We start from the raw sequence: 12,450 nt of genomic DNA, 5'->3' as shown, positions 1-12,450 counted from the left end.
ACTTTTTATTTTTAAATGCGGGCTGTCCCCTAAAAATCAGTGTATTTAGGCTAAAAAAGAACAAAAATCCTTTGGGTGACAAAAATATCAGTCCAAATCCTGAGAAGATGTTAATACCTACTACACTGCTTCAGACCCCCCCCCCTCCCCAGTACACCTCTGACTGACTAAGAAACCTTAGAAACCGTGGGCAAAAATTTTCGAAAAAACGCCAATTGTAGATTTCAGGGATTGCTTCTCTAGGTCCATTCTCACTCTCTAACTTAACGGCACCGCAAAGTGGTCTCTTTGGCAGTGAATTCAGCGGGGCGGCCGAGATTCACTACTATCTACAATCGCGAAAGGGTTGAGTTGGTGGCAACTACTCCGTACTGTATTCTGTTACTTGCCCCTTTCTATGCTTCTCTTGCGGCTGTCTCGCTCACTCTCGCCGATCACAAGAATTTACAGTAAAACTTAAATTCAGATAATTAATGGTCCATATACAGAAGGGTCTAGGCGGTCCGAATATAATCTAGTAATCTAATCAAAAGGAAAGGGGCCGCGATCAATCAACACAATTGCCTAATTGCAATTCGAGTTCCAAATAACGTAGCCAACAATTGTTTCTTTTCTAGAGAATCTTAATTATTGAATTACCCACAGTAATTCCGCTCAATCACTCAGTCCGCCCTACTTAAATTAATAGTGTCGCTAAGGATCACTATTCCTTTGAGGTACTTTGACTGATCTCTTTACCTCGCAATTCCTGATTCTCTAACTATTGAGAACCCAAATAATCTCACTACTAGTTATCTCTCTCTCTAGCAATTATTGTCCTCTAACTAACTGAGAACCAACCGTTCGCTCTCACAGCACAATTGTTCTTCTCTAGCTAACGAGAACCGACTAATCTCTCTAGTAATTCCAGTGTTCTGCCTAAGGGTAGGCTGCTTGTTATTCTCTATAATATTTGTCTATTTGAGTTTTAGTTATAGTTAGAGTTATGTCGTCCTTACAAGTCCTGGCATTTACTTTGGTACCTATTTTGCAAGTTCTTAACTGAATCCTTCCCCTGACGACACTTGCCTTAAGTTCCAAGTTCATTATAGGCATCTCTAACAAAGTTGTGCTAATATCAAGTCCAATTTCACCTCCAAACCGAGTTATGTTTAATTAACCAATTCTTTACTCTGCTACTTGGCTTAATGACGAATCAATCTTACGCTCAGGTTGCTATAGCATGTAAAACAGTAGAATCACCAATTCTACACCATTTGTCAATTTACTTCACTTCATGCTATTACTAGTCAGTCATAAAACTGTGAATGGCTTGAAAGAACCAAAGTGAACAGAAATTTTAGATGACCATACTTACCTATGCATGTACTGGTATTCTGCATGATGTAACTGTTTCCACAGGAGCAAGTTGATATTCGGTGGTAGTTGAAACAAACGCATCCTGTAAGAGAAATGCTCGGGTCACACTGGTTGGAAGAAGAAATGAGGGCTGAAAAGTTAATAGTGGACATATTGTGGACATATTGTTTAGTATCTTTGCCGCCCATAATGAACAACTATGATAAAATTATTTAGTGTTTCTTTTGGTTTTTTCCTGAAATGCAAGTAAATTAAGAAAAAATCACAGAAAAAATTGTAGATTAAAAATGTATTGGGCCAATATAGGCAGGACAAAACATAGCCAACAGGCAGCCGAAAAAGTGTCACTGAACGCAAGAAAACATAAAAAAATCATTACTTGTGTTTTGAACATTTTCAAAGTTCCAAGATAGAAACCTTTGCCCTTAAAGCTCGAATTATAAGAAGTTTTGATTGACACGGTTTGATAAAATGAACCCATTTTTTATTCCGCTGGGAAATCTAAGAACAAAACCAGTTTCGAAATTAGAAGTCTTTCAGTTTTTTTGCAAAATTTACACTTTTGTTGTTCGATAGTGGAGTTTGCCTTCCTTTTAAAAATAATGGAGCAAGACTTAAAAAAAAATTGAACGAAAAATTGCGAAAAATAAACTTCATCGTGAACAAATTTTAAAGAATTTTTCCTCAAAAAAATATTCACACGTTCATTGACACTTAAAGATTTAGCAACCATTTTCACCGCTTTTCCAGTTTCCTGCTCCTACGTAAAATTGCTATCTAAAGCGTTCTAAAAATTATTTACACAAGTTTGAAAAATTTCAGAAAAAATCAAAGATGAGAAATGGAAAAGCGTCCAATTTGCAAAACCCTGCAAAAAGAATAGGGCTCAAATCGTAAATCTAACAATGGCAGTCAACTCTGCTGTTGATGTCCACGTGGGGGTAGTAGCCAAGTTCGCAGAGACAGTTGCCGGCATTGAAGTTGGCCTCAGTACAGTGGTCCTGTGTTCGAACCCCACTTGAGTCGGTATTCACACACTCGTCAGCTGCATAATGACAATTTTCTGAAATATGCAATAGCTATTAAAGACTAGGATATAAGCAGTTCGATTTGACTTAATCTGAATCTTTTATTTGATACTTGGAAGATTATACAAAAAGTATGGTTAAAAAGTTCAACAGATACCGAACAACCTTATTAAATATTTCTTCGAATGCTCTTTTGCTTCTTTTAACACCATGGTAAATTTACTGATCCTTGGAAACTGCCTGTTCAGTGATAAAATTGCTTTTTCAATTAGAAAGTTTGTTTTCACAAGTTCCAAAGTACTTATAATTGGGCTCTTTTCCACTCCCCCCACCCACACACACACACACACACACACACACACACACACACACAACACACACGTAACACTACGCGTTTAGCCATATTAACCCGTAAAACAACTAAAAAATAGAAAATTTGAAATTGATAGGGGGGAGGGTAAAGAGCGCTCACTTGAACAGAGGCCTGTGACTGGGTCCAAAATGAATCCGGCCAAGCAAGAGCAGCTGTTGATGTCAGTTGACACTACACACGTGCACTTATCCTCATCGGCGTACAAACTGTTCACGTTTATTTCATCGTGTGCGGTATTAGTTGAAGTGCACCCTGCGACACACCTGTGAGACAAACCAAACCATTTTCCTTAGATACTTGAGTTTCAACTTCAGAAAATAATGTAGCTAACGAACTATTCTAAGCAAATAACCCGGGTTGACCAAAACTTCTAATCATACAATTTCCATTTATGAAAAACTTCTTGTCATACAATTCCATACAATGCCATACGTACAAAACATTGTATGAAATCTCTATGATAAAGATTTTTCCATAAATGAATATTGTATGATAGGTGTTTTTCCATAAACCAAAAATTTTGATTTTTTCTTTCAAAATTTAGTTTCTGAAAAGTTTTTGGTTGTGTTTGCAACCGAACACAAGTGACAAAGACCTTGGTTACTCGAAACACCAAAGGTTGGGCAGTCTTGCATTTACAATGCATAGCAAACGACCTGAATTTGGATGTTTTTCACAATTGATATAACAAAAGTAACGAACTTTTATTTTTTGGCAAAATTTTTTTATGATGATTATTTTAAATTTTTGAATTTTCAAGTTATCAGACATTGATCAAGGCTTACATTAACACCCCATACAAAAGAAATAGGAATTTTCAGCGTTTTTGAAAAAAAAATTTAAGTGAAAAGAAAATAAAAGCCAATTTTATCGTATCCAGGACTACGTTATGCACACAAAATATTGAATTTTGCATGCAAAAAAAAATTTCGAAAAATGTTTGTTTGCGTACGAAGAAATTCGATTTGCGGTTGAAAAAAAAAAACAGAAAATTTTTTGGGCCAAATTTTCAAAATTACTTGAAAAATTTTTTGTGTCGCCATCAAAAAAATGCCAGTCATACAATTCCCATATATGGGAATTGTATGATGAGCATTTTTTTCAAAAAAACGAGAACCTCAGTTTTTTATCACCAGACTGTTTTATAAGAATCAAACATCCACAGAAATAAGTTTATACCAGTTTTCAACCATTTTTAGAAATTGTATGAAAATTGTATGACAAGCATTTTTCCATACACTTGATGTATGGAATTGTATGATAACCATTTTCGGTGTATGGAGGTCAACCCGGGAATGTAACAATTGAGCTATTCTGAACAAATTTGTTCTTCATGTATTGCAGCAAAAAAACCACGCATTTTTTCATAATGACTTGTAATAATAGGCTGAAAAAGTAAATTTTGAAACGCGAGGGAATGTTTAAAGTATTTCTTTGAAAAATTTGTCAAAAAAGAACATTCATATGGTTTCAAGGCCATATATACCGGTTTGGTAATAAAATTCAACCTTTCCATTACGAGGCCAAACTGTGAATTTTGTGAAATGAAATAAGATTCTGCAACGGCCAAAATCAGATTTGTTGCGGAATCCACAACAATGCTACTTTTCTTTGATTTTCCTTTTTGTTTTGGATTCCACAAACAAATAAATGAAACACTGTACCGCTCAAAATCGCTACAAAAACAGGCAAGTTTGCGGAGCCAGCAACAGTCTATGTGCAATTTAGAACAGTTTGCGGAATCCACAAACAAATTTAAGAATATGTAAAATTGCTTCGTTGCGGACACCGTAACTGTACGCGGAACCCGCATTGGTAAGCAGATTCCAGTAAAATAAGTTGTAGCGTTTTATATTGAATCTTTTCTTTACCAGGTGGTCACCAGCGAATTCACTCTAAATTACTTCTCAAGACTGACACCCCCAACCGTTCAATCTCAATTGCAAACCTAATTCCTGCCAACTTAATTCCTGCCAACTCTCAATTGCTGCCAACTCAAACGTTCGATCTCAATTCTTGCCAACTCAAACGCTTGATCTCAATTCTTGTTCACTGAGCGAACTGAAGTAAACAAATTCATCAGTTCGTCTCAATTTCATATTTTCAAATTTTTAAAAATTTGTTGCAATTTTGATTTTTGTCGAAACAATTACAAATTAGAAAAAAACCAGAGTGAAGAACAATCGAGAGCAATGTTAATCAATTTGATAAAATTATTTTTGCAATATAATTCATGCTCTCCTTCAAAAAATCTCTCACTGAGGCTGAAATAAATATCTCACAATTGCGGGTGGTCTTTATGAACCCCAATAAACCTCTCATTTCAATAAACCATTATATTTTGCTCTTATTTCATTTGAAGTTTTGTCAATTTGAAATAACTTGAAACATTTGAGACACTCTCATCTCATTTAAGAACTTGATACATTGAAATCACTCCCAATCCACCAGTCCTAAATAAAGATCAAGTTATATTATGAATTTTGCGTTGTGTTTCCCAACATTCTCAACTCACTAAACCTATTGATTTAACTCAGTGATTGTGTTTCAAAATGATCCGAAATTTGCTTCCTGTGAAATTCATCCTGAAAACTAAAAAATACATCCACCGACTTAGTTAAACAATGATACAAGATTTTTTCTTGGCTTCTACTGACATTGGTTAAGTCCCTGCTTTTAATTTCTGCAATTGCTAGATAATAAATTCGGTACACTAATAAACAAAATTTCGGAATCCACTTAAAGTCTTGCGATATCCGCCACATTTGCGAATTTTTAGGAAACCCTTTCAGTTGCGAAATCCAGATCAATTAGCTATATTCGCTTGTTGCGGAATCCGCGACATACAAATGTGACCACAAAATTTACGTTACAGGTCTTTGTGCGTGGATTCCACAGACATTTTGTAAGTGGAAACCACCTACGTTTTGGAATATCTTTGACGACTTGACTCTGAATTCGAGTGACCCCGCAAATTTTGACTACGGATCGCAAAAATTCTACAGATATCAGCACAGTCATATTTGTTTTCGTATACGTTTATAGTTTTTTGGCAAATAGGCACGTCAAATTTTGGTGATAGGCCAGAAAACAGAAGGGTCAACAAGCCGATAATAGGATTATCATTCCAACAAGCCGAAAATTAATATTGTTATGCAAGATAACAACAAACTATCAGTGTTACGTAAAATTGTTACATAACTCTGATGTAATTTCGGCTTCAAGAAATGGCGGTTTGTTGAATATCCGCCCAAATTTTATACAGCAAGGGTGCAAAAAAAAACAATAAAATACTAGTAAACGGTTGGTTTTGAAGTAGTCAGATCGTATTTTTGATTCAGCAGTAATATAACAAATCATTTTGGGTGGTTGTCAACTCAATTCAATTCAAGCTTCAGGCCTACCATAAGCTGCCAAATTTTTAGTTCAATTGTTGTACCCAAATAATTGGTAAACTTCTTCTAAGTCAGAAACTTAGTTTAAGCCAACAAACTGCTCGTTCAACCGGGTATTTTTGGTAATTTGAAAATAGGAAATCAGCTTTAGCAAGTCAGTTGCTTTCCAAATACCACAGGAAATTCTAAAATAGCTAAAATAACAAAGGTGGTCTCCTCTTGGGTAGGCATGCCAAATTTCATGCAGTTTTTCGACATCTAACAACATGGGGACCGACACTAAATTTTTTTCAAAGGCGCCAAATTACATTATGAAGATCATACCATAAATTTACCAAAAATGCCTAAAATTTCAGTTTTTGTTGTTATTTTTCAAAAGAGGGTTTTTTCTTGGTCTTTGAAAGAGCTTGGAAACTCAATTTGGTCAAGCTTAAAAGATTGAAAAATTTTGGTAGAAAAAGTTGTCCAGCTTGTGAAATCTCAGCTCACCTGTTATATCCGTTTTCGTGTGACACCCCATAGCCAGGCGAGCATTTACAGTCAGTAGCGCTCGAGGGCGTACACAGCACAGTCGTGGTGCTTCCTGATTGGTCAGTTTCCATGCATTTGGTGTTCGGTTGAGAATCAGAGTTTGGTGTGCATTGAGCTGAAAAAATCTGAGAAATATCGGTCCAACCGACGGAATGATAATATATCTACGTTTTGGGTCCTCTATGAGCACATACTTGTATAACAAGAGAACTCTACTAAATCTGTTATATCTCATGCTTAAAGGTTTCAAAAAGAAATTCATGATATTTAAAATATGACATCTCTAACATGATTTTCATTGTTCCAACTTTCGAAGAAAACGGAATATTTATGCTTGGTGTGGATTTTTTTTCAGTCAATTTTCGCCGATTGAAATAATAATTTTCGACAAAATTTTTTTATACCCCATTATCGACTTCTTGAGTTCAAATCTGAAAAGATACTTTAGTAAAAATCTGGGGGTTGAAAATTGCCAAATTGGCCATGTTTTGGACTAAAGAATGCGCATTTTCAAGAAATTATTCATATCGCTGAGAGCGTAACGCGAATTATTTATGCGTGGCGACTTATTCCGCACAACAAAATCGTTCCAAAATGAATTGAGGCTAGCTAATCAGATCGGTCGTTGTACAATTCAACATAAATATAAGTTAATTTTGTGCGACTTTAAAATTGCTCAAAATTTATAGGTTTTCCATATTTTCTTTTCCTTAAAAACTATTGGATAGGAATTAAGGGACAGTCGAAAGATTCAGGGCTTTGCCCTAGTATACGAGCAGTCTTGTTTGGAAAATAAATCTAATATACTTTCCCAACTTTTAACACAGAGGCGAAGCTGCGCTTCGCAAACACTTGCAAAATCAAGACCAAAAAGCAGCTCTATCAAGTGATATAAGAGAAAGTAGAAATAAGCCTCGAATTTGCAACAACTTGAGGCTTAGCAGAGTTAGCAAAAATTGGCGACCTAGCAAATTTGATTCTCACTCACTAACCATTCAGGCACGGATGCTTGAAATCTCAAAACTAGCCACCAATAATGCAGCTACATATGCTAATAAATTGCCAAATCGATGCAACAAAAATAGCATCAAATACAAAAAGATACAATACTAATGTAAAAAATCGCAAATCATAAAGTCAAATTATGTATAAGTTATGCATTTCAAAAATTTCGAGGTATATTGAGTTAGAAACTTTTTGAAATCGACATTTTATAATTGTTATGTTGTTTGAAACAAATAGCTTTCTTCGGTTCACTTGGTGAATTAAAAATGCATCAACCGTGTAAACTTATAATTATCCGAATTTCAAAAAAGCACATGTTATCAATAAGCTGAGCTGTAAAGGTGTAACTAGATAGCAAAGGTACAACAAAATATCAAAATATTTTATCGCCAATTCGATGCAGCAAATATTGTTGCTTTAAGTCGCAACAATATTTGTGACTTCGGTTGGAAAAAAAAGAAAGTTCGTACTATAACACATTGCTTCGCAAGTGTAAAAATAGCTATGAGGAACACCTAAATTTAGCTCTGCTCTCCATCAGTAAGTTTTGAACTATAAGAAATCGCCGCAATCTTTTTATGGAAGGTGAATCTTCGTTGCTTACCACACGCTCAAGCAAATGAGCCATAGCAACCAAGCACTTAGCCTTGCAACGAGTTGTCTCTTTTTATGAATTGTCACTTCTTAAGAATTGTCTCCCAGCGTAGTAAAGCAATGGGTAAATTTTCGAACTTACGCCCGCAGTTGCCCGATGGTTGAGGACCCATTCCGGCCCTGCATAAACATGAAGTGGGTTCGTTCACGTCTTTGCAGATACAGTTGGTGTCACTAATTACGCACTGAATTCCTGAAAAAAATTATTGCTTCTTTCTATAGAAAAATTATATATTTTTTAATATCCTAAGCAGAAATCGTAAGTTTCGGCTCAGCCGAAATGCCGAAAAATGTAAAAAGTTAGAGATTGATTTTAAATTTTTTTCAAGGTTTTTTTATTTGTTGTTCATTCAATTTTTCGAGACAAATACGCTCGATTATGCCTACTTTACTAATCACTAATTTGAAAAACAGTATTGCAAAAAAAAAAAATTTTTTTTTTTCATTTTTCATATGGAAAAAGTTCGGAACATTCTGTGCTACTTGCACAGCAACCGGCTATCCTTGTTTGCTTTTATAATTGTTGATTCGCGATCGATTTTTTTATTGCTTCGAAATCTAGGTTAGTTATGTTGTTTTTCAGTCTTTCTGATATTTTCTATCTTGAAGGCCTTTATTTTGAACCGTACCCATTACCCACATTCTAGGGAAGAAAGTTATTTTAACTGATGTTTGAAAAGTACCATTTTGATTTAATGCAGCGGAAAATTGATGAATGCCAAAAAACACACTTTTGTTGCCAATAATGCAGTTTTTCCGCCGGGATCCGGACCGGAATCGGCGCCGAAACTAGCTACATTTTTTCTGAAAAATAATATTACTGAAAAATAAAAATTTTAAACTGTTTAATTAAACTGGCTAATATTTTTTTTCTCTTCTGTAGAAATTTAGTGCATAACACCCCAAAATCTGAAAACATACTCCAAAAAAGTCAAAAGTGAAAATTGTTCTAAATGAAAACTGAACATAGTTCCAAGCACAGTCTGAAGATTGCTGCAATCAATTGTACCGAGCAAAAGTAAACTTACCAACACACTGGGCCAAATTGTCTACTTGGTTGGTGTATCCTGTCTCACAAGTACAGGTGGTCACGTCAGTTGGACTCGTACAGACGCAGGCTCCGTTAGAAGATGAAGGAATGCAGAGAGTGTGTGTTGAATTGGTCTCCAGGGCTGAAGGAAAAAATAGACATTTCAAACTAATACATTTTATTATGGTTAGTTAGCCGGTTCCTTAAGCAAACAGCAAAAGAAGTTTTCCAAACAAGGTGAAAACTGTAGTTTTTCTAAAAAAAGTTTTTCGTGGGTGGTTTGTTTGATCTTTGATAATGAAGAGAAGAAAGCGGCCATGAAGAGAACAATCTACAAATCAGGGACGGATCTAGCATTTTCACAAGGTGGAGCGGGCGGATTTTGAAATTTTTGTCGAACTTAATTAAGTTTGACCAAATTGAGTTTCCGAGCGCTTCCAAAGCACTAAAAAGACGCTATTTTGGTCAAACTTTCTACGCCGCAGAGGCAAACTTTTGAAAAAAAGACCAAAAAAGGGTTTTTAGGCACTTTTTGGAAAACTTTGAACAAAAAATTGCGTTTTTTGGCGCGCTTCCCCTCATAATTAATAATCATTGGCGCCGAAGACGCCTTCAGTAAAATCTTAGGGTCCGTCAGCCAAAAATGGATAACTCAAATTAGTATAAAGGGGGGACCCTTTGGCTCGACAGGGGGTCGAATCCCTGAGTCGAGTCCGCATTTTTGTATTGCAGCTCAAACTACAACTGAAATGGGTAAAGTTTTATCAATCACTCGACCCATTGATGACTTTTTTTCTAGCTTCCTCTAATTGCGCGCTTTCTTTCTCGTGGTAATAACACACCCGAATCCAAAGTTACTTTTAACTTTCGGTGTTTAGATCAAAAAGATCAGTTTTTTTACTGATTTTTTTTTAAACAAATGATAAAAGTAACCGGTGCTCAATTAAAAATTGTAGTAGAAAATTGAATACCACGCCATTCTATTTCAAATAAATCAAGGTCAACAAATAGTTTCATTATGTATGGACACTCACCCTGACACTTGACGTATGTCTCAGCAGCAGTGGACCCAGTGACCAGATGGGGGAAATGGGTGTGTTCACACCTGCACGTGACGTCATCCACGTCACAGATGACGCCCTCTACTGTCTGGTCTTTACAGTGGGGCTGCAGGGGCGAACACTGTTCTGAATACAGGCAGCGACAGGGTCACCGAAGGTTAAGATGAACCATATTTGTAAAAACCAAAAAGAGTCTCATCAGCGCTTCAAAAATGACAAGTTCTTTAGCAGCATATTCTTTTATAATAATAATAATAGATAATAATTTTTTTGAATTTAGATTCCATTCACTGTAAAATTTAGAATCTTACAAATGAAATCTCATTGTGAGAACGCCGTGGAACTTTGCAGCCCGTTTTTGGATGCCTCTACCATCGCGGTGGCGTTTTATTGCCCGGCTTATTATGAAAAAAGTGAATTGAATAAGTGAGACAGATAGCCGGACAAATAGCACAGAATGTTCCGACCATACTCTTAAAAATACAACAAAATTTTTTTTCAAATTATTGTCGTTTTTTTCCTGCGTGGTGTGATAAAAGTATCTGAGCGAAAAACTAGAAGGCATAGTTGACAGATACATTCTTGTAGAAAACAATTTTTGTAGAAAAATCATTAGAAAAAAAACAAAAAACAAAAAACTCAAAAAAGATTTTCACTTTTTTTTTGCTGTTTTTGAATTTTTGACGTTTTTGTTTCCAAAAAAGCTCTAAAATAGTAAGAAAAAAATATTTTTAATTGAGTAAAACTAATTTTTTACCGCTTAAATTAAGCAATTGTAAGCCTTTAAGGTATTTAAAAAATATATTGTAAGCCTGCTCACTCACTCGAAAATAGACTCGAAAAAAAATTCAAACTGGTTTTTCTCGACACTGGGAAAGTTTTGTGGTGATTTCCAATGTCGTTTGAATCACGACTGAACAGGCTTTAAAATGATATACCACTCAACTCAGATGTTTATTTGTGGTAGCTGAATTTGTGTGGAAAATGAAAAAAAAATAGAAAAAACTAAAACACCCGAATGCAAAGTTCCTCTCCGTTTTTCAAATGGTCGGAACAATATGTTCATTATCTTTGGAAAGTTAAATTGTGTTGTCTAAAAACCTAAACCAAGTCCTCTGCCCCTCAAAAACCATAGCTAGCTTCTAAAAAATTCTCGTTCATTTAGTTTTTAGATGTTTTTGGGTATAAAAAGACCCGTCAACGGTGTTTAATTCAGCGCCTGTTTATTGAGAAACGTCAAAAAAAATTTCGTATGATTATGAAATACTGATGGTGGCTTTCAAAGATTTCCATTATTTGATCTTTTCATTTTTGGCTTGAGGCGGTTGTCCATAATAACCTGAACACAGTCCGTCTGCAGGATGGATCACGTATCCTGCTAAACACCCACATAGCGACACATCAAACTGATTCGCACACAAACAGTTCCCATCATCAGACGAGCACACATTAGCAATGCAGGAACCGTCTGAGCTCACTTGATGCATTAGTGCACAGTTACATGTAGTGGATGAGTCGGAACATTGCAGAGTGGGGTCGGAAGAATCGAGACAATTCGGATCGTTTGTTGCGGTACAATGTTCTGGAAAATGAATGCATAAAAGTGAGACCGGTTAGATATCTCGAATTTGATTTTGATTGCTCTGAAAGCAGCCCCTGCTCAGAATCAACCATCACCTGTTAATTCTATAAAAAAAAGAAGGGGGGAGTGGTCGTACATGATTTTTAAAATTTGACTGCTGAAAAGAAAGTTTTAGCCGAATTGAATCTTTTTAGTGTTATAGGAGAGCTCGGCTAATCAGTTTGCTCGGCATAAGTTCAGAAATTTTCCACACTGTCAGCTATATTGACATGAATAATCTCTTTCATCCTAAATATCAGCACCAGTAGCTTAACTGTTGAAATCAAAATCTGAATTAAAATCGCTGGTATTTTTCCCCGTCATCATTCGGAAAAATGCTAACTCTAAGAAAGCAAATCCTATTTTGGTTTTCCCCAGATACACAAGTAAAGA

The 12,450-nt window shown here is 35.7% G+C and overlaps 1 protein-coding gene across 1 annotated transcript in view; it reads right to left on the bottom strand.

Moving 5' to 3' along the window:
- LOC134841594 (uncharacterized) overlaps window positions 1-12,450 on the bottom strand; it is a 106,073-nt gene that overhangs the window by 16,747 nt on the left and 76,876 nt on the right. Inside the window, exons 20-27 of the mRNA XM_063857626.1 lie at window positions 11,776-12,018; window positions 10,410-10,562; window positions 9,374-9,517; window positions 8,428-8,538; window positions 6,645-6,801; window positions 2,860-3,023; window positions 2,264-2,422; window positions 1,358-1,489 (exon numbers count right to left, since the gene is read on the bottom strand). Of these exons, the coding sequence (XP_063713696.1) occupies window positions 1,358-1,489; window positions 2,264-2,422; window positions 2,860-3,023; window positions 6,645-6,801; window positions 8,428-8,538; window positions 9,374-9,517; window positions 10,410-10,562; window positions 11,776-12,018 (1,263 nt within the window). The remainder of the gene's footprint in view (window positions 1-1,357; window positions 1,490-2,263; window positions 2,423-2,859; window positions 3,024-6,644; window positions 6,802-8,427; window positions 8,539-9,373; window positions 9,518-10,409; window positions 10,563-11,775; window positions 12,019-12,450) is intronic.

Source organism: Symsagittifera roscoffensis, chromosome 3, assembly GCF_963678635.1.
Source record: "Symsagittifera roscoffensis chromosome 3, txSymRosc1.1, whole genome shotgun sequence".
NCBI lineage: Eukaryota > Metazoa > Xenacoelomorpha > Acoela > Convolutidae > Symsagittifera > Symsagittifera roscoffensis.
The sequence above is the reverse complement of the archived record's forward strand: the minus strand, read 5'-3'. Positions and strand labels throughout refer to the sequence as shown.